This window comes from Manacus candei, unplaced genomic scaffold, assembly GCF_025592945.1.
Source record: "Manacus candei isolate 608988 ecotype Guabito, Panama unplaced genomic scaffold, ASM2559294v1 h1tg000023l, whole genome shotgun sequence".
NCBI lineage: Eukaryota > Metazoa > Chordata > Aves > Passeriformes > Pipridae > Manacus > Manacus candei.
The window spans coordinates 7,645,676-7,666,921 of record NW_026138071.1 but is presented as its reverse complement, the minus strand read 5'-3'; the positions used below and the strand labels follow the sequence as shown (position 1 = coordinate 7,666,921).

General features: G+C 59.5%; 2 protein-coding genes across 3 annotated transcripts in view; both read left to right on the top strand.

Annotated features, from left to right (window-relative positions):
- NHEJ1 (non-homologous end joining factor 1) overlaps positions 1-4,961 on the top strand; it is a 45,209-nt gene extending 40,248 nt beyond the window's left edge. Inside the window, exons 6-8 of one of the 2 annotated variants that reach the window (XM_051787899.1) lie at positions 3,758-3,875; positions 4,107-4,210; positions 4,514-4,719. In XM_051787899.1, coding sequence (XP_051643859.1) covers positions 3,758-3,875; positions 4,107-4,210; positions 4,514-4,594 — 303 coding nt within the window. In that variant the 3' untranslated portion in view covers positions 4,595-4,719. Of the gene's footprint in view, positions 1-3,757; positions 3,876-4,106; positions 4,211-4,513 lie in introns of both variants that reach the window. The other variant, XM_051787898.1, reaches the window with a different exon arrangement.
- Positions 4,962-9,488: 4,527 nt separating this feature from the next.
- IHH (Indian hedgehog signaling molecule) lies at positions 9,489-20,756 on the top strand. Its single transcript, XM_051787897.1, has 3 exons — positions 9,489-10,311; positions 15,541-15,802; positions 18,883-20,756. The coding sequence occupies exons 1-3, from the start codon at positions 10,009-10,011 to the stop codon at positions 19,542-19,544; spliced, it is 1,227 nt and encodes a 408-aa protein (XP_051643857.1). The 5' UTR covers positions 9,489-10,008; the 3' UTR covers positions 19,545-20,756.
- Positions 20,757-21,246: the final 490 nt, after the last annotated feature.

Below are 21,246 nucleotides of genomic sequence, written 5' to 3'. Positions count from 1 at the left end.
CCACTCCACCACACCGCTTCCATGGAGCCTGCTGGCGGGGGCGGCCTGGGGAAGCCATGCCCCCCCTTGGCCCACAGCACTTGGCTCCTGCCCCCGGCAGGAATTATTAAGTGTGCCTCTGAGGAGCATGTGCTGAGGCTGGCCACGGGAATGTGGGCAGATCTGACATACAAGCCACAGCAGCCAGGCTGTAATTTCCAAACAGGGCCCATTCGCTCTGTTTTCCAGTTAAAAATATATTAAAAAATAGGAATGTGGGATTTGTAGTGAAGAATGTTGGTAACCGCTTTGAACGTCTGGTGTGATAATGAAAGGGTCAGTCCCCAGCTTTGAGCATGACCAATTTAGACTCTGGTGCTTGGCACTAGTTTGGGGGCCCAGCACAGTCCAGCCTGCCTGCGAACCCATCCTGGGCCAGGGAAAGGTGATGCTTCTGTGTTGGTGGTGTGGTGCTGGGCTTGGTGATGTGCCCCTTCTGCTCATGCTGTAAAGAGGACATCCAAATTGCCATCTCTTATGGCCTCTTGAGAAGGGAGTCTGGGTAGGGGTGGGTGAAGGCAGCATGCTTTGGAGATAGATGCCATGCCCTGCCCACCATTGCCTCTCCACACTGGGGTGCAGCCTCATAGCAGAGCCCTCTTGGGATGGGGGTCACTGAGTGAGGCTGCAGCCCAGTTCCCCCTGAGCTGCCCCTCCACACTGCAGGGCTGTCAGTGAGCACAGCTTGCTCCCAGCACGGGGTCAGGCACCTGCCCCCCTTTACCGGGCACCCCTCCTGGCTGGACTAATCACAGTTCAGGGTGTGCCTCCCGTGCCACTACCGCAGCCTTGAGTCCCTCCTGATACTGGGGCATCCCACTTGGCCTTGTGGCCAGGTAGTCATAACAGGCGGGACAAGCCATGCCAGCTCCTCAGGCATCGCTTCCCGGTGCCTGGCAAGCCCCGTGAGCAACCCGGACAGCACTCCCCCAGCTGCCAGCTCTCTGCCCGTGCTGCTCCCCAGACCTCAGGCGTCATGTTTATCCTGGAGATGGGTAATCAGGGAAAAACAAGTCACCAGAGGCCAAGCCTGATGTTGCAGCGGGGACAAGTTGTCTGCAGCAGGGTTCAGCTTCGGGATGTGCTGGAGCAGTGGAGCAAGGAGGAAGGAGAAAATCACCAGTAGCCAGGGCTTGTCCCCCATCCAGCCCCTTCCAGGGACACCTCGCTGTCCCTCTCAGCCTCCGGGGCCATCAGGTGGCCGGTGGCTGGCACAACACGCTCCGCTCCCTGCTGAGTCACAGCTCTGCAGGGAAACGCTTCCAGCTCTGGTTATAACCCATTTCCCTCCGGGGCTGTGAAGCGCAGCCTCCCCCGTCCCGCCGCGGGCCGGCTCCGGCCGCCCCATGGCCCTGAGCCCGCGGGCTCCAGCCGCCGGGAAGGGCAGCGGCAGGAAGTGGCCGCTGACTCCCAAATTCCACCCTGGGCTTGCTGGAGCTAAGCCTTTCCCGCGGGCGTGGGCAGCAGGTGCCCTGCACCTGCAGACCCCTGTGCCATCCCAGATGCCCATCTCTCCCAGGGGTGCTAGGTACCCTTCTCCCAGTGCCTCCCCAGGATGCCACTTCAGTGTGTGCGTGGGTGCTGATCTTGGGGACACTGGGTGGCTGCAAGGATGGTTTGTCCCATCCCTTTGGGCAGCTGGGACTGAGCACTGAGTGAGCAGCTGCCCTGCTCAGATCCTCACCTGAATGCTGTGCAGAGGAGCAGACTGAGCAGCCCTGGAGCTCGAGGCACATCCCAGGTGCCATCCTGGATGGGTTGGAGCAGAGGGGGATGGGCAGCACCCTACACCTGGATGCATAGCCTGCCCCATTGCCCTGGCATTCCCCAAGGACCCGTTGTTGGCAGGGAGAGGGGGTGGGCACCAGATTAGTGGCATCCAGGGCTGTCTGGCTCTGCAGGGGACTCTCCTGCCCTCCTGGGGCACTGACCCACACAACACTATCTAGTACACTTTGCTCACTTCACTGCCATTCCTGGCTTTCCTGGGAGCTGCTGTTTGCTTTTCTCTGAATTATGACTCCAGCTTGCGCCTTTGATCTGGGCTGTGTCGGCCACCAGTTGTCAGCCCCTCTCCTGCCTTTGAAGTGCAGTTGCCTTCCCAACCTCGGATGCTGCTTTTGCAATCTTGGGTGCAACCCTGGCCCCGTGGGGTGAGACACCAAGGGCAAGAGCATCCCCAGGGTGTCTGAGGTGCTCAGCATCCCTCCTCCTCCCTGAGACCTTGTGATGGGCCATCACAGCTCATGGCTTGGAGGCTGGGCAGTAAGGCACTGAGAGGTGTGCTTGCCCAGTGGCAAGCAACCCTAGGGATGCTGGCAGGTTGCTGGGACCAGAGTATCGCTCCCTCCTGTGGCAGTGGGCAGGGACACAGGAGGTGACCTGTGTTTGCCTGGCCAGTGCCATGCATATCCTGCAGCTAAGGGGCCTTTCGTGCCCACAACTGCAGCAGAAGGGATGAGACCTGCATGGAAGGTGTCTTTCTGGGCACCAGCCAACTCATCCTGGCATCAGCCCTGTCCTCCCACCTATCTGGCAGAGAGCAGCCGGAGGAGGGCTCAGCTCACCCGGTCTGCCACTGGGAAGCTGGGATCAGGCTTTGGACTTTGGCCTTGAGTGGGTCTGAGTGTCCCCATCCCCTCCCCACTCCTCTGGCCCAGAGAGGATCCTGCCTTATCTGTTACACTTTGTTCTCCTGCTGTCTGGGTGTGGAGCAGGGCAGAGATTAGTGTGCAGACCTTTGACACACACACACATACACAGCCACACAACCAGCCACGCGTGCATCCCCAGCCACGCTCATCTGCACACCACTGCACATACAGTCCCCATGCACGTCAGCATGCTCACACTCACCTGCACGTGTATGCCCACACTGTGCTCCACACACCCCCCACAGCCACCCCCTCCAGGGCATACACGCATTTCCCCATCCTTGTACATGTTTGTTTGCTCTCTGTGAGCTGTGTTATGTTCCCACTGGAGTGTGGCACTTTCCCGGCCTGCCAGCTAAGGTCTGCCATGTGCATCGGCATGGCCCAGTGGGTAAAAGTGGCATCAGGCAGGCAGGGGGTGCAGGCAGGAGGAGAGGGGCTTCCCTATGTCAAGCCTGGAGGGAATAAAAATGTTTGCAGGGAGGTGGGAGCTGTTCTGGCAGACTGGGAGCAAACCTGGGCACCCCTCGTCCAACTTGTTACATTGCCCTCACTTGCCATGGGGCCGCTGGAGATGTCTTATGCTGCACACATAGACATGCTGAAGGCTGTAGTGGCGGGCTGGGGCTCCCTGTTCCCACCTCTTGCCGAAGTCCTGCCCCTGCCCAGGGCTTACTGTCCATGTCTGCAAGCTGCAGCCCCTGCTGCTCCAGCCAGGGAAGTCAGAGCACTTCCAGTGTGATTTTATCTCTGGCATTTCATGAAAGAGTCTGCAGTCTCCCTCTAAATGGGAAGGCAGCCTACTGGTCAGAGCAGGTGTGCAGGTGTGTGCACGAATGTGTGTGTGCATGTGTGTGTGCACAACAGGGGAGCAGCCACATCCTATCCAGTGCCAGAGCTGGCTGTTCCTGCAAGCTGTGCTGCAGTCCCTGGGGTGAAGCAAATGGAGCCTGACAGGCAGAGGGAGGCACAGCCTCTTCTTTGCCCCCCCAGCAGCACCGCGGCAGGGTGACCTGGCAGGTGATTTCCTGGCAGGGTGATGGTGCCTCTGCTCTCTCCTGCAGAGGCTGCCCCAGATCTTTGGTGCGGGAGAAGGGCAGGCGTTTGCCTCTGCTCTGCAGCAGCTCTACACGGCAGTGATGCAGCAGGAGGCCAAGCAGGCTCAGAAACGGCAGTGCTCAGGTGAGGAGCTCTTTGGCTGTGGGATGGGGAGTACACGAAGCAGTTGTCCCCCATACAGCTGAGCCCCATATCTCAGGGAAGGGGAGCGTGGCCTCAGGTGCAGTTCCCCCCATGCAAAAGTCTCTCCTTTTGCTTTTCCCCCATGCAACCATAATTCCTGGAGTGGGTATCAGCAATGCCCCATGCTCCCTCATCTCAATCTAAAATTGCATCTTTTTCTACTGGTACCAGAGGACGATGCAGACCTGGTGTCCGCTGCAGAAATCACAAGGGACCCCCATTCACCTCCTCCATCCCAGGAGGATGAAACAACATCTTACAGAGAGAGAACCACGGTAAGTGCAGCTCTAGAAACAGCCTCTCTGTACCAATGGCAGATGGGGCCCGCACATCCTTTCCCACCTCACATCCAAGCCCTGTGCCCCTTCAGGATGGCCCGGGGGTCTCAGCTTGGTTCTTAGCCCATCCTACCCCATGTGCCCTGACTGGGGAGCGTGTGATTGCACACGTGTGTGTGGTTTGCACTCCCACAACAGGGATGACAGGTGTGTCACTGCTTGCACACATGCACCCATCCTGCATGACCCCTGACATTGCCTTCTGAGGGGGCACTGACTCTACCTTCTCTTTGCTTGCAGCCAGCCTGCTCCCCAGCTCAGAAACCTCGGCTGCCTGCAGCCAAGGCCAAGCCAAAGAAGGCAAAGGGGCTCTTCAGCTGAAAGGTTTCTGCCACCCCTCCCTGATGGTCTCTGCTCCCCCCAGCATCCGAGAAAGGGAGTGCAGGGCACCCATGCATCCTCTGCCTCTTCTCCTGCATCTCCTGGTGAACCCTGTGCAAGGTCATGGTCCCCTCCCAAGGTACCTCCAGCTGAGGAAATGGAGCTCCTTTCTTCAAGAGTGCCTCTGAAAACAGCTTTTCTTCCCTGGTGCAGAGCTTGCCCAGGGTTCTTCTCATGGCAAAGCCAGTGCTGGACCTTGGGGAAGTGGGAAGGATGCTGCCAGTGGGTGTGGGACAGCCAAGTCTCTGGCAGAGCTGTAGGATTTGACTGCTGTCATGTGGGTTTTCAATAAAGGGCTGTGTCTGGCTGTGTCCCTCTCCTGCTCTGTCCCACCAAGCCTATAATGTCCAGGAAGGGGTGCAACCCCTGGTGCTGCTGGGTCCTCCTCAGTCTGGTCCTGCTGTCCCAGGGGCTTGCAGCAGCTCTGGACAGAGAGGAGGTGGCAGCAGCTCATTGCTGTGGCGTGTGACGGCAGCTCCCAGACCATGCTGTGCCTCACCCTGAGCAGCAGCATGTGGATTGGGGCGTGCACAAGAGGACACCCAGATCATGGGGGCACAGTAAGCTGAGAGGGCTGGAGCCCATGTTCTCCTTGTCCTACACCATGCGCTGGTGCCTGGAGCCAAGTGAAGCCCTTGCAGCAACAGGCTGGCAAAGGCAGCAGACACCTCCACCATGGTTACTGGGCAGATGATATGGGCCTCCAAAGAGCAGGAGACAACCAAAACACTAACACACTGAATGCTTCCAGGCCTGGGGGCAGCTCTGGAGCAAATTACAGGTGCTCCCTGGACACAAAGCACCACCTCCGCCCCTTCACAGCCAACCCATCCATCCATTAACTCCTGCTCTCTTCTTCTTCTAGCCCTTGTGTCCACATGCTTCCTTTGGGACTGGGACCTCATTCCTGTGCCCAAGTTAGGTCCTAAAACAGCAGGCAGAAAAACAGGCAACAGGCAGGCTGCAGCCCGTGGTGCTGCTCTCCTGGGGCAGAGACCTGTGCCCCCAGCTGCCCTGCTCCCTGGGGCTGGGCCAGCTGCAGTCATGCTGCCTGTTCTCCTGGTCAGCAAGGGGGAAACAAAAACATCCGGAGCAGCCCCTGTGTCTTATGGAAGGGGAATGAAAGGGCCTTTGCTGGACCACAGCCAATCAGCCACAGAGCAAGTGCAAACGGTTGCTTTTTATATTTCCTCTCTAAGGGAGCAGCATGCAGGGCAGAGTGGGTGGTGAGGAGAAGACATGGGATGGGGAGCTTGTTCCAACAGCCGTAACTACATATCCTGCATTCTCCCATCTGCAAGCATCTTACTTTGGCAGCTTTAGGTCTGCCTCCTGGGCACTTTTCCTCAGGGAGAGTCCTGCTACTAGCTAAGGGGGTATGACTGGGGCAGCAGGAGCTTAACTGCTCTCTGTTTCATGTCTGCTGTCACCAAGTTGTCCCCTGGTGCAACCTCTGATCCATTCATGTGGGCTCTGTCTCCTGGCCCAGGAGCTGCTCTGTTGCAAACCAGGTCCCTCGAGTCCCTGCTGGTTCTGGGATTCATGCTGTTCCCCCATGCATGCCAGCACATTCAGGAGGAGGATTTATTACCCCAGTAAGGGCATCTGGCTTGTCTGTCCTCTTTGGGCTTGAGGAGACATCATGGGAAGGGGCAGAGGGGACACATTCCCAACCCGGCTGTGCCAGTGACTGGTGGACTCTGTAGAGGGGGAGCAGGTGGTGCAAACCATCACCTGTACCCCTGGGTCATCCCAGATACCAGCTGCACCCAGACTGTGTCTCTGCTTCTCCCTGGGGTGCTCAACTCAGGGGAACCAGTGCCAGGGATGCTTCAGGAACGTTGCTCATGAGCCCTATTCTGCTGCACAGTAAGTCTCTGTGGAGTGTCCTGCAGTCTGTGCTCATGGATGGATGAGCACCCCAGTGGGCATCAGGTGGGTGTGAAGACCTGCTGCAGGGACAGATCCTGTTCCATTTACCCTGCTCCCAAGGCAAGGGAAGGTGAGGATGGAGGAGAATGGATGGGGGATAAATAAAAACAGGAGAGTGAAGATAGCAAGAAAAAGAGCTGTGCCAATGCCCCCCAGAGAACCACAGGGACCCTGGCCCCCAAGACTCCAGCATGGGGCCACTGGTGCCTCCCTGGCCCAGGTTGTCGCCAGCTCTGGGGAATGCCACTACTCATTGTCCCATCCTGTCCCGCTGGGGTCTCCTTCCCTGTCCCCAGCCCCTCCTCCCTGGAGCCGGCTGGATTTGAGCTCCCGACACACATTAAAGGCCACAAGTTCGGCCTTGGCCTCCATAAATTTGATTCCATAAATATTAGTTTTCGCAGGGTTTAATGAAGCCGTTATGCCGGGCACGGCCCAGCACCCCGACCCGTGCCCTTAATAAGGGCTCTGTGGCCTCGATTAAAGGGACCTTTCAATCGCTGTCAAGTATTTTTAGAAAAGGAAAAGAAAAAAAAAGGGAGAGAGAGAGAGGGAGAGAGAGAGGGAGAGAGAGAGAGAGAAGAAGACGACCAAGGCAGCAAATAGGGAGAGGAAAATCTCAAACCCGTCCAGTGCAAAAATAGAGAAATAGCACCACCTAGACTGCTTGGCCCTGCTCCGCCACCCGTTCCTCCTGCGCAGTGCCCAGCTCCGGGCAGCCCTGGGAGCCCAGCAAGGGGTATGTGGGATGCTACACTCCCGCTTGGGGCAGGGACAGTGGGATGCAGTGGTGGAGAAAGCTGAGGTGCAGAGGAAAGAGCAACTGGTGCACAGTTGGAATGCAGGCAGGAGCAGCGTGTGATGGCCAGGCATCCCAGTGGTGCCTGAGAGTGGCTGAGTGTTGTGGGAGATGCTGTGCAATGCAGGGATGGATGTTGCATCTCTCCCCACCTCCACTAGAAGGTAATTCCTCCCTGTGACCTAGTGCTGCAGCAGCAAGCGTCCCTTCCCACTAGCTGTCTGAGCAGGAATCCCACTCCCCAAGCAAAATTCTCTCTTTACCCACTGGTTATCTGCCCCTGTTCCAGCCTGCAGCCACCTGCCCACCCATCCAGCTCTGGCTGCTCTGTCATGCCTGGGGCACCTATCCCGAGTGGCCCCATGTGCCAGTGGGCTTTGCCTGGCAGGGACACTGACTGACATTGGGAATGCTGCATGGAGAGATGATGAACTCTGCACCCTGCAACAGGGCACTGTCACTGCTTGGCCAGAACCAATGCAGGATGCCGGGGCCCCTGCATGGGTAGGAGTTGCTGGCAAACTCAACTCCAAGTCTTTCACCCTGGATCTCCATGGGATATAAATGCTGTTACCAGCAAGGGCAGGGCTAGGCTGCTTGCTGTGAGCCTGGAGCTGTTGGGAGGGGGACAGAGGTGTGTGATATGCATGCTGCATGCTGGCAGGCTGCAGAGGTTATTTGGAGGTCTGGGTTTGGGTCATTGGCAACCCAATGAGGAACTTGTCCCTGGGAAGTACCCTAGCCCCCAGATGCAGCGCTATCCCAGATGATCCTGCTCCACAGTCCCTGGTGATGAGCAAAGTGAGAAGCTGAGCTTATTCCTTTCGCTGGGAGTACAAACAACTCTGGAGGATCCTGTGGACCGAGTCCAGGGTGCACAGGGTCTGATTTTCCTGTGCCAGTGATGCACAAAGAGTTGTGTCCCTTCTGCAGCCCTTAGAAGCCAAAGGCAGGGATGGAGAATGGTGCTATGGCATGTCTCCTCTGCTCTTTCTGCTAATGCCATTAGGATGCTCCACTGGAAGGATCAGCTGAAGAGATGTAGAAGGGGGGTGGCCTGAGGCTGCTGGCCAGACACTCTTACTCCATCATGTGCAGGAGCAGTGGGACATCTGCACCCCACCATCCTGCACAGAGGCAGGAATTCACAGAGGCTCTGGGCACTGGTTTTGGGTACCTAGTATGAAAACCAGTATGAAAACTGGCTGGAATGGGGCTACTGATTATGAAAACCTGATGGAGACACCTCTGGCCAGCTGCACTTTGCTGCAGCTCCTGCAGAGGAAATGGTCTACTGGGGCCACTGGACAGCAGCATTCCAAGCCTGTGGGTGCTGCTGGATCCCCAGCCTGCATCCCTCCTGCCCAGGTTGATTGGTCCTGCTAAGATGAGCAAAGTCCTGGAGCCGGAGCTGGATGTCTGGCTGGGCTACTCTAGCCTGGTCACTGCATATGAGTGACCTGTGCCCTGTGCCCCCTGAAGAGCTGGCGAGGGGACATCTCTGAGAGAGTTGTGTGCACGGGGGCATCCCAAGGCACTGCTTCACCTGGGAAGATCCTAGAGAGCCAGAAGGGGTGCAAGCAGAGCTGTGCAAGACCCCTCCCCGGCATGCAGCTGGGGGAGAACCGGGGGGGCCCTGCAAACCCTCGCTCCTGAAATCAGGGTGTTATATTTACTTTCCCCTTTTGGCAGCTAGAAGGGGAAGCCCATCCCAGCCCCTCATTGTTGTCTCAGCGAGTTAATCAGATGCCATAATCCTGTTGTGGAAATATCGGGCCTCCCTGGAAACAATGGGGAGCGAGAATATTGTGGTTAAATTTCAACCAGCTGCCTCCCTGCTCTGTTTGATCCCCGCCCGCAGGCCCGGGCCCCTGGCGAGCAGGCGGCGCAGCGGGGCCCGGAGCCTCGGGGGTGCCACCCCGTGCCCAGTCCACCGCGAGGGAGCCCCCGCGGGTCGTACCGCGAAGGGGGGTGAAGGGTGTGCAGCGGCCCGGGCACGTCTCGGGGTGGCAGCGGGGCTGCCCCGGGGGGCAGGTGTCGGCGGGCACTACCGACGGGGTGGGCTGCGGGGCTCGGCAGGGGGGAGGAGGCTGCGGGCGGCCCGGGGCAGGTTCCACGGGGAGGAGGAGAGAGAGGGAGGGCTCTGGGAGGCTGGGACACGGGCAGGGTGCGGTCCTGGCGGTTCCCGGTCCCGGATCTCTTCAATTTCCCCTCTCACTCCTGCCCGGGGAGCGGAGGCAGCGGCGGCTCCGGCTCCGGCTCCAGCCCCGCCGCGCTGACCGCCGAGGCGCAAACCGCGGAGGGCTCCGGCAGCGCCGAGCCCCGCGCCCCGCGCCCCGCAAGCGGCCGCTCGCCTGCCAAAACAAACGGCCCTTCGCTATTTATTGCCGCCGCCGAGCCACAGCAGCTCAGAGCGGGCCGACGCCAGCCCGCCGCACCGGGCAGCCGGAGCGCACCCGCGCCGGGCAGCCGCCGCGCCCCGCCGTCGCCGGCACCGGCACCTGCCCGCCGGCTGCGCGCCGCATGGGGAGCCCCGGGGCGGGCGGCGGGAGCGACGGCCGAGCCTAGCGGGGAACCCGGAGCCGCCGGTGCCCCGGGCCGCCCCGGGGCCGCCGGGCGCGCCATGAAGCCGGCGCGGCTGCTGCTGCTGCTGAGCGGGTGCGCGCTGCTACTGGCGCCGGCCGTGCGCGGCTGCGGGCCGGGCAGGGTGGTGGGCAGCCGCCGCCGCCCGCCCCGCAAGCTCATCCCGCTCGCCTACAAGCAGTTCAGCCCCAACGTCCCCGAGAAGACGCTGGGGGCCAGCGGCCGCTACGAGGGCAAGATCGCGCGTAACTCGGAGCGCTTCAAGGAGCTCACGCCCAACTACAACCCCGACATCATCTTCAAGGACGAGGAGAATACCGGCGCCGACCGGCTTATGACCCAGGTACGGCCCCACCGCCGCCCGCTTCTACCCCCGCGCCGGGCATCTGCGGGCACCGAGGCTGCTCTGGAGCGCCCTACTCCCCACTCTCCGGGGGCAGTGCGACCCGCAGCACCCGGCGCTGCGGCTTCCCCGTCCTGCCCTGGGTATCCCGATGCCCGGCCCGGGCTGCCGGCGGTGCAGCGAGTGCATCTTCCTTCGCCGGGCGCTGCAAAGCTCTGTCCCTTTGGTTGCGCTGTGCGCGTCGGACAGCACGCTGCGCCCTGGTACGGCAGCACCCTGCTCCCGGAGCCGGTAGCACCCTGTCCTCCCAGATGGCAGCAGCTTTCCCCACTGCCCCTCGGAGCCTGTGGCACCCGTGTCTGGCTGCACCCCGAGGTGTGCCCTTGTGCCTCCCGAGCTGGCAGCACACTGCAATGGTGCCTCTTAACCCATGTCCCACTGGCCCCCGAACTAGCAGCACCCTGCCCTCCAAACTGGCATCAACCTGTCCTGGTGCCCCTGAACTATGCCACACTGCCCCAGATCCAGCTGCATCCTCCCACATCCCCCCGATCCAGCAGAGCTGTGCCACGCTGTTCCCTGGTTGGGCAGCGCCCTGACCCACTGCACCCATCCTGCCTTTGCCCCTCTGCTCTGCCTACCCACTGGCAGAGCAGGCAGCCTGCCTGTTGGATCCGAGGGACAGAGCAGAGCCTGGTGTGTTGGCAGGGAGGAGAGTAGGCTCCAGGAGTGCTCTTGCTGACCTTGTCCCCAGTCTGACACTGATGCAGTGCCCCCTCTTTCTGCATGTCTCGGGTGGGATGGTGAAGGGTGCTCGATGGGGACTATTTGCTGCACTCAGGGATGGGGACAACCTGTTACTACAGTCAACTTACAAGTGCCCTGGGTCAGCGGGAAGGAGGTGGGGGGGAATGACACAGAGGACGGCAGAGAAGGGAGGGTGATGCTGGACGAAGGTTACTCCATGTTTTAATATTGCCAAGAGAATGCCTGAGGGTTTCAGGAATGCAGATAAGGAGCCGCACGGCCTTGCTAAGAAACCTGGCCACCAGCTTCAGCACTGGGTTACAGCCCGAGTGAGCTCCTGATGAAAGTGGGGGGGGAGCTGGTGCTGCCCCTCTGACCACTGCACTCTCCAGTCGGGGGCTGGTGGGTGAGCGTGGGTGGCTGTGATGGCAGGCACTGAGAAAGGCTCTGACTGGGGTTTCTGACTGAGGTGTTGATAACACTGGGAGGAGAAACTGCTTGCATGCTGGCTTGACATCTCTGCAACTCTATGTGTCCTGGAAGCAGATCCCTTAGGGCAGGGACCATGGTCCAGGGTGGTTCTCAGGCTGGGGACTGTAGCAGAGGATCCCCTGCAAGGCATCACCAAGACTGGGGACTTGCACAAGTTGTAGTTGCTGGTGACTGGAGCCCTAGGTTTAGGCTGGAATCTGCCTCCTCTGGGGAACAGCTTTAAGGATGCTCGTGGAAGCAGTGAGCTCCTCTGGTCCATGCACCGGGGAAGTAGGTGACATCATATTGCTTGAGTTGGAGGCAGGAGAGTGCTTCTGGCTCTGTTGTCCTGAGAGTGCTCCCACCACCTGCTCTAACCCAGCCAGTGCCTCTCGGTGCCCTTGGGAGAGGGAGACTTCCATGTGCCACCTACCAGCCTAACATTTCCCACTCTACTGCTACATTGCTGGCAGAGTACCTGGAAGCTCCCTGGTCTTCTTGGAGTGCCCAAATGAGGGTTCTTATTTCATCAGGGTCCCTGGCCACCACACATCCATGCCCAGATGGGTACCGCTGTGCCTTGGGCAGCTCTGCAGGGAATTATTCCCCTTGCTATGGAGGCAGCATGATTTCTAGTAGCTTGCTGCCATTCCCACAGCCCTTTGGGCTTGTCCTATGGCCCCTGACTGTGGGACATACCCCCAGACATGGGAACTCTGGCTCTGGCACCATGTCCTGTGTTGCTATGGGTTGGGAAAGGCCATTGACCCAACTCCTTGTCCCTTCCCCCAGTGCACTGGCTTTTACTGCTGTTGACTCACTTCAAACCTGTTTTCTTTCCCCAAGTCCAAGGGTCTGGGTGTCCCAGGCAGCCGGAAGATGCCGCCTGCTTAGAGGAGTGGGTAGTGCTGCTCTCTGCCCGCCTTTCCTTTATCGTTTCATCTTCCTCAAGAATTCCAGTGTGTTTGCTCTCACTGGTCCCACTCGGAGGTGCTGAGATAAGGCTGGAGGCAGAGCATGCCTCACCTCTCCCCAGCAGCCTGGCCCAGGAATGTCTTGGGTCCCCTGCCCCCATGGAGTCCCAACCCTAAGCCTCTCCCTACCCCAACCATCACTCCTTGCAGCCACTGTTTGCCCAACTGACATGGAGACCATGGTACCAGACCTTGCAGTGGTGAAGACTTTATCATGGAGACCTTGGAATAGGACTTTTGGCTTCCTTTGGGAGAAACCTCACTTGAGGAGGAGATGCTAGTAGGACCCCTCTTCTCCTGGCCAGGCTCTGGACATGGGGGAAGCTGTGACCAAGCACACTCCATTCACAACACCTCTGCTGAGACTGTGGTCACACCTGAGTGTCCTGCATACCTCCCCTGAGATGATCCTGAGGTCCCTTCTGGCTGCACCCCATCTTGGAGCTCTGCTGTTCCTTCCAGACCTGCTGCCTTCTCTAAAGAGGTTTGGCTTGCCCCATAGGACATAGTTCTGTCCCTAGTCTGAACTCGAGAAGGGAGATGCAAAGGTTGGGCCGTGGGTAGAACTTCTCTGCTCAGCCCAGCCCAACATCCCCAGGGTCTTCACCATGATATGTATGGGGCAGCAGAACCACCAGCTCAGCATGGTCATATGGGGCTCTGTTCTACATGTGACCTGGCGGTGCCCCGTCATCTGCACCACTGCAGGGACAAGCTGTGTCCTCCCTGCAGCCACCATCAGGCACAGACCCTGTGGATGGCCCATGCTTATGGGTTTCTTGGTCCCTGCCTACCTGTCTATGCCGGCAGCAGAGCTTCTGGGTGGGCAGTGCCCATCCCTACCTGCTTCTTGCTGCCCATGCCTGCTCCCTGACCATTGCTGCCTGCTCCTTGCCCATCCCTGTACATCCCCATCCTTTGTTGTCTTCTCTCTGCCTCCTGTGCCTGCTCCCTGCCCATCCCCACCTGCTCATCCTTGCCTATCATTACTTGCTCCCTACTTATTTTTGCTCATCCCTGCCTGGTCCCTCATTATAGTTGCTTCTTCCCTACCCATCGATGACCCTTCCTTGTCCACTGCTGCCCTGCCAACCCGTGCCTGTTCCCCACCCCTTACTACCTGCTCCCTCCCCGACCTGCCTGTGCCTGCCTGGTCCTTGTCCATTGGTTCTTGTTCCCTGCCCGTCCCTGCCGGTCCCTGCCCGCGCTCTGACACCTGCTGGCCACCAATGGCACCGGCAGAGCCGGGGACAGGATGCTCCGAGGCTCTGCCTGACGCTGTCCCTGCTTAGGGGAAAAGGCTTGGAGGGTCTCTGTGTTTCTTTGAGGGCAGAGTGCCCCTCGAGGACAGAAGGGCTGGCAATGAGGGCAGGAGGGGTGCCCAGAGCGGTGTGCTGGCGCGGGAGTGGCAAGGGGATGCCTGAGTGATGGCGGGAGGATGCAGGGGGGCATTGCATTGCCTCCAATGCTGAACCCCCTTACTGCGGGGTCTCGGTGGGGGTAGGGGCTTTGGGAGCAGCTTGTGCCATATGCCAAGTGTCACCACGGTGGTGCTGGATGGGGACAAAAGTCACTCCCTCCCTCTTCCTCCTCCCCTCACCTAGCAAACTGTTTGTCCAGCACCTTCCTGGCTTATCTCCCCACACCCAGGGAGCCATGGGATGACGGCAGATCTCATGTGGGGCAAAGGCCTGCCTGGCACTGCCCTTCCCAGGGCCCAGACCCTGCCAAGTTCAAACGGGTTTCCCCAAGAGCAGCAGCACCCACCTTCCTGGGATGAGAGCAGGTGCTTGGGGATAGGCACTCCCTACATTTTTGGGAGTGCAGCTCCCTGCAGAAGCAGTGCTGGGCCATTTTTGAGCCCAGGGATGTAGCCTGCATCAAGTTTTAAAGCTCTGGCTCACGCTTGCTGTGGCTGTCTCAGTGATCCATGACATACTGTGGTGGGGAGTCCCAGTACTGAGCTGGGCATCATGCAAAAATGTCCCCAGGTGTGGCTGTTTTTTAAGCTGCTGTCCAGTCATTTCATTTAATGCTTCCCAGAACTGGCCTTGTGCATGGTAATGAATGCTCTGTCCTTTGCCTTGATTTTATGGGACTCTTCAGGACCTCACAACATCTCCTTTCCGGGCTGCGCAGCCCTAGTCTGTTCAGCTGGGTTTCTGTAGAAGCTTCCATATTGCTTTTCCTACACTTTTTCTATGTCTCCTCCATCCCTTTAGCAGCAGGACAAGGGACCAGAAGTGGGAGCTGTACTTATGCAAGTCAAGCAGACAGTTTTGGACCCTCCCTGAACTTCGGGTGTAGCTGGGGGATGTGGAGCAGTGCAGAATGAGGCTGGGAGGACTGCAGGACAGGCATTTGGGACTGGCATCCCTCTGCTTGCTGGGGAGCATCACCACAGGGGGATGAGGCAGGGCATTTACCTTGCTTGTGTGGCACTCTGAGCACCAGGTCTGGTGCTTTTAAGATCTGCTACTGTTCCTCAGCCCAGGCTTTTCACTCCTCTTGTGGTGGGCAGAGGTGAAGGGGGCTTCACATCCTTTCTACTCCAGCACAACAGAGCTCTTGAGCAGTTATGGCACTACCCATGCGAGCAGAGGACGAAGCTGTGAGGCTGCTCAGTGCTGTGTCCTTGTTACTTAGTACTTGAGGAGTCATACCAAGCAGAGCTCTTCTGAGGACTGGGCAAGTTGTTTTATTTGTGCCTGGGGATAGTGCTAGGGACCCTGGGCCATCTTCCCAGCCAGGAGGCAACAGAACTGAAGCTCCTGCATCCTCCTCCTTTCCCAGATGGGAACCCCTGGTGTGGTGCACACCTCTGCCAAACAGTGGTATCAGGCATGCAGGGAGTCTGGAGGGCATGGGATAGACAAGGCACCTCATGTTCTCAGATCTTACTCTGCTGGACCAGTCCCCAATAGGCCTGAGGGCCCAAAGAGGCTTAATGGAAGCATGGCGGGATACAACCTGCCAACCAGGCAGCTAACCCCTCTCTCCAAAAAGCTTTTACTGACTCTGTCCCTCTGCCCTGCAGCGCTGCAAGGACCGCTTGAACTCCCTGGCCATCTCTGTCATGAATCAGTGGCCAGGGGTGAAGCTGAGGGTGACAGAGGGCTGGGATGAGGATGGGCACCACTCAGAGGAGTCGCTGCATTACGAGGGCCGAGCTGTGGACATCACAACCTCAGACAGGGACCGCAACAAGTACGGCATGCTGGCTCGCCTGGCTGTGGAGGCTGGCTTTGACTGGGTCTACTACGAGTCCAAAGCACACATCCACTGCTCTGTCAAGTCAGGTAAGACAGGGGTAGGGGGCAGTGAGCAGGGCCAGGGGCCAGACCCCCTCTTGCAGCATGCCTGGGGATCTTGGCTGGCTGGGTGAGGTGCTCCTGCAGGGGGTGCTGGCTCTTGCAACCTGATTTCCCTATCTAGGCCAGACAGTCAGGTGGGGAGTGAGTCACACACCTGTGGCCAGCAGTGCCATAGGGCAAATTCCCCATCTGGCTCCCATAGACCTACATCCTGACCCACTCTCTCTACTCCCCTCCTTTTCTTGGCCCACATCCCCTTCTCCCCAGCTTGTCTGCCCAGTCTGCCCATTGCATCTGTCTCCATGCCTCTGCCCTTGCAGTCCCTTAGTGCCCATGCTCAGCCTTATTCAGCCCTGCCCTCCTCCACTGCTGCCTGCTCTCGAGCATCCGCTGTCCAGCAGCATCTGTCCAGCCTTGCCTAGCCAGGGATGGGGGCAGAGACACCCAGACAGGAATAGGCCAGAGTGCCTTGGGATCAGCTTTTCACTGTGCAGCACCATCTGCGGAGGGGAGCAGAGATGGGTGGTGCTGTGAGGGGCGCTATCGTCGCTGGTGGCGTTTGCTTCCCTCCGTGTGGTGCATGGGGGGCAAGGAGGGAGCTGCTCTCAGCTGCCCGTGGCCAGGAGGGGATTGCGTAGGGTGCGAGGTCCCCCCAGCCCGGGCAGAAGCAGCCCTGCCCGGGATGCTGCGCTCGCCGGAGCGGCCTCGCTGGCTGCGGGCTGCAGAGGGCAGCAGCGCCCCGCGCACGGCACCGGCCACCGCCGGGAGGGGGCCGTGCTACTGCCCGTGTCGCGACAAGCTGGGGAGGGCTCTGCCTGTGCGTGGGCTTACGTGGACACAGAGGCAGCCTCGGCGGCTGCATGCACAGCCCCCCGTACCGAGAGCCGTGCTTGCATGCGGAGCCCTTGCACACGCAGGCACAGAGGGCTGTGCCAGCACACGCACGCCCACACCCGTGCCCGCGTTCCCGTGTGCCACACGCCGTACCGCGGCGGTGCCGGGGCTGGTGCGTCGATGCTGCTCCGCGCCTCTTGTCCCCGGGCTCGGCTCCCACCGCGCTCTGCCTGTCCTACTGCCCTAGCCCGCAGCCAGCGGCTCGACACCCCCAGACGCCAGCCTGGCCCCCCGCGCTGACCCGCTCCCCCGTGCTGATGCCAGGACGGGCACAACACCAGCCGGCGATGGAAGTGGGGCGACCGCGCCATGGAGAGGGAGTGATGCGCCCCCGAAGAAGAGGGACAAAACGTGGGAGAAGGACCAGGGCTTCCGTGCCCGGTGACACCCTCTGGGGCTGACCAGAGGAGTGGGGCCAGGCTCTGAAGCAAAGACAATGACCCCGGAGCCTTGGGGCTGGCCAGAGGAGTGTGGCTGTGCCCCTGGAGAAGGACAGAGGCTCTTGAATCCTGGGATGTCCCCCCGGACCAACCAAAGAGGGATGCCATGACCCAAGCAGCAGACTGGGGCCCTGAGGCCCTGAAGGGCTTCTAGAGGCTGGTCATATTCCCCTTGCTCTGCAGCAGCTCCTCAGGGCTCTGGGTCCCCCATATTTATCCCCAAGGTCTGGGGAACCCAAGGGTGCATTGCGGAGGCTGTGGGGTACACATCCTGATCCCTGCAGAACTGTGTACAGAGGGCAGCCGGGCTGCCCCTGCCTCTTAGTAAATGGCTTTTATTTTTGTATGGATGGCCACACGACCTGTTGTATTGTATTGTGTCTCCTCGGGTCCTCCTCTGCACCTGCATACCCCTCCATGCCCAGCATCTATGCCTTCCACTTTCCGCCAGATGCCCCTCTCTCCCTTCTGCAACCCCTCCCCACAGCTCTGCTGCCTGCCATGGGATGCAGGGTGCAAGATTTGGGACCTGGCCTTCCAGGGCAAGGACAGGGCAGACACTGCACCTCATCTGAGCAATAAAAGGATTCTGTCCCAGAGATGGATGCCTCTCTTCATGGGCCTGGGGGCTGGGATGTGGCTCTGCCCAAAGCTGGGGAGTGATGGGAGCTGTGCCATTGGGGTCGGAACACTCAGGGATTAGATGAGGGTGTTGGGAGAGGGTCCTGAGAAGGGCTTAAAACTCAAGGATGGAACTGTGCAGGGCTAGAGCAGGACCTTAAGGTGAGATGCCACTGACAGATGGTGGGAGGGCATAATATAGACACTAAGATGGGGGTTGCTGGGACTTGAGGGAACAGGGCAGCTGGGATAGATAATCACCATTTCTTGGGAAGCCAGGGTTACCCTGCTAAGTGCCAGGATGGACCCCTTGTGACACTTGGTGACTTGCTGCACCTTTTCATCTGGGGAAGGGTAGGACCTCTGTGACACCATCCCAGAAGACAAGCCCCAGAGAGTTTGGGTCCTTTACCCTGTGGCAGGGAAGCCCTGCCCAGGAGGCTGGTGACTTTTGCCTGATAATGGCCACAGGTTGTGACAACTCCCTGCAATCTAGAGAAGGGGGGTTGGCTGGCATAAGTGGTGCAGGGTTGAGCAGGTGGTAGAAGGAGCAGGGCTGCAGCACGGAGTGGAGTGGTGCTGCAGTGCTGGGGAAGGACACTGCATCCTGCACTGTTCTTGTAGTAGCCTCCCAGGTGGTACTCAGGACCAGCACTGCAAGGAACAGAGATGCTGTGTGTATGCAGACTGAGACCAGGCACTTTGCTCCTCAGCCTGCCACTGCTCAGGACTCTGCCACTGCTTTTTCAAGCTTCAGGTGCCCCCTGGCACTGACTGTCTTGCACATTTGGAGCTGTGGTTGTGTCCCGTTCCCCCCGCTAGGTTGGTTTTGGGACCTGGCTCTTTAGAGCAGACCCAATGCCCTGGTACCATGCTAGAGCCCCCAAGTGTCACCTCAAGTGACATGGTGGCTGGGGACTAGGTGCCTAGGGGGGCTGGATTGATGGCTGGGGGTGTGTAGGGAACACACTTATATTTGTGATGCCAGGACCAGGTTATCCCTGGGTGGGCAAAGCTGGGCAGCCTGGGAAGGTGTCCACGCCTTGTGGAAGGGTGATGCCGAGGCTCTGGCTAATGGGTAACCCTCCTGTCCTCTCTCTCCCTGCGCAGAGCACTCGGCCGCTGCGAAGACAGGGGGCTGCTTTCCTGGGAGGGCACTGGCAACGCTGGAGGACGGTGCCCAGACACCACTGTGGGCACTGCGGCCGGGCCAGCGAGTGCTGGCAATGGACGGGGCGGGCAGGCCCACCTACAGTGACTTCTTGGCTTTCCTGGACAAGGAGCCCCGTGCCCTAACCACCTTCCATGTCATCGAGACGCAGGAGCCGCCCCGGCGCCTGGTCCTGACGCCCACCCACCTGCTCTTTGTGGCAGAGAACGCTTCAGCACCCACCGCCCACTTCCGCCCCATCTTTGCCAGCCTTGTGCGCCCTGGACATTTCGTGCTGGTGGCTGCAGGGGGAGGCAGCTTGCAGCCTGCCAAAGTGGTGGGGGTGCGGGACCGGAGGGACGTGGGAGCCTATGCCCCGCTGACACGCCATGGGACACTGGTGGTGGACGGTGTGGTGGCCTCCTGCTTCGCCCTGGTGCAGGAGCAACAGCTGGCACAGCTGGCCTTCTGGCCACTCCGGCTCTACCACAGCCTGGTGGGGTGGCCAGGGGCACAGGGGGATGGTGTGCACTGGTACTCAGGGCTGCTCTACCGCCTGGGCAGGCTGCTCCTGCCCCCCGACAGCTTCCACCCACTGGGGGTACCCCGGGCGGAGAGCTGAGGGTGCACCACAGCTGCAGCCAGCACTGCTGGTGGAGGTGGTGGCTGCAGGGTGACTCACTGGGGGCCAGCATCCCCTCCCAAACCTGGATGCCCATGGGGAGCTGCCTCCAGCCCTGCCTGCTTGGGGTACAGCCACCTCCTGGTCAGGGGGCACTGAGGCTCCCCGGCTTGCCTACTCCATGCCCAACCCCCCCTCCCCTCCTGTTCCTGGGGGCACGGGGGAGGCATGAAGGGCTTCCCCTGGGACAGGGGGATGCCCCAGCTGGATCCACATGCTGCTATGTGTGTGTGTGTGTGTGTGTGTGTATGAGATGTGTGTGTGCATGGGCTGAATTAGCTAATGATGGAGGTCTGATCAAGGAGTGGGGCCTGGAAGAGGAGAGAGCTGTGGCTGCTACTCCGGGACTCCCAGACCGTCTGCACCCAGGGGGGAGGCTTTGGGAGAGGGGCCTTGGGCCCCTTTGCTAGGCAACCTGGGTGGGAGGGCAGGCAATGCTGTTTCCACCTCTGGGACATGGTAGATAGGAAGACGGTGGTCCAGGTACTGGGACAGCTCTGGCGTGAGAGCTCTGTCTTGGTGACAGAAGTGCCACTGGAGTGATAGACTGGGGAGTGGGATGTCAAACTCTGCAAAGCGAGCACTGTAGCCACCCAGTTGGTCATGCCCATGGGGCTCCTGTGACAGCATGGAGGGCTCTGGCTGCAAAGGGGGGGCTGCGGAGGCAAGCACATGGGCAAGAGGGTGCAAGTGTCAGCCAGATATGGGCACACACTAGTAGGAGTAGGGGTGGGGAGAGCAAGGGCTGCAGCCCCAGTCTGCTGGAGCCTGGGGAAAGAAAGCGGCAGGGAAGAAAGCAGTCCCTCCCTTGCCTTCCCAGTATCCTGCCCTGAGATGGCTTAGCCCAAAAGCCTGTCCCACTGCAAAGCTAAAAAAACTCCTCAAGCTTCAGACCCTGCCTGGCCTGACCTCCACAACCCACCAGTACCCCAAAGCCTCAGGGTAACTCATTGCTGCTCACCCACTCCTGGGACCTGCAGGGAGTTAGAGCTGTGACCACAGTTCCCCCCCTCCAAACCCTAGCTGGAGCCTCAGCCTCCCCTAGCTCCACATTAGCAAAGGTGAGAGGGCTGAGGGGGACTCTGACCCACATTCCCCCTGCAGCATCAGGCGTCTTTATTTATTTATCTGCTCTTTGTATGTACCATAGAGGCAGCGTGGGGGCATGCAGGCTGAGATGGGAGTGGTGGGGGGAAAGCTGTTTGGTTGGGGGGTAATTTTTTTTTTAAACAAAAAGCAGAAATTATTTAAAGATTATTTTAAAGCACAGCTTTTTTGGTGATTGTTGTCCAAGACGAAGTGAGGGAGTGTGAGCATGGCCGACAGCAGGTGTATTTTTGTCTCTTCACTGGATGTACCTTTCCTTATTAGGGACACGGCCCAATAAATCCATCATCTCCCAGGAGGGAGCTCTGAGCTCTGGTGTGGAGAGGGCAGGCAGAGATTGGGGATGCTTAATGCGCCCATCATAGCTGGAGGCTGTGGGTTTGACCCAGGGTACATGGGACCAAAGTGTTATTGAGGCCACCTGGAAACTAGAGCAAGAGGGGTAGGATGTAATAGGTATGGCCAATGCAGGACTACCAGGACACCTCTCTATCCCAGTTTGGACCCATCACCCCAGCATCCATCCGTGCTGGGA

What these genes read in the sequence shown, in the direction of transcription:
- IHH (XM_051787897.1), top strand. Translation starts at nt 10,009, where the DNA reads ATGAAGCCGGCGCGGCTGCTGCTGCTGCTGAGCGGGTGCGCGCTGCTA. An exon ending in CCGACCGGCTTATGACCCAG is followed by an intron (nt 10,312 to 15,540) that starts GTACGGCCCCAC and finishes TCTGCCCTGCAG; the next exon opens with CGCTGCAAGGACCGCTTGAA. An exon ending in CCACTGCTCTGTCAAGTCAG is followed by an intron (nt 15,803 to 18,882) that starts GTAAGACAGGGG and finishes CTCCCTGCGCAG; the next exon opens with AGCACTCGGCCGCTGCGAAG.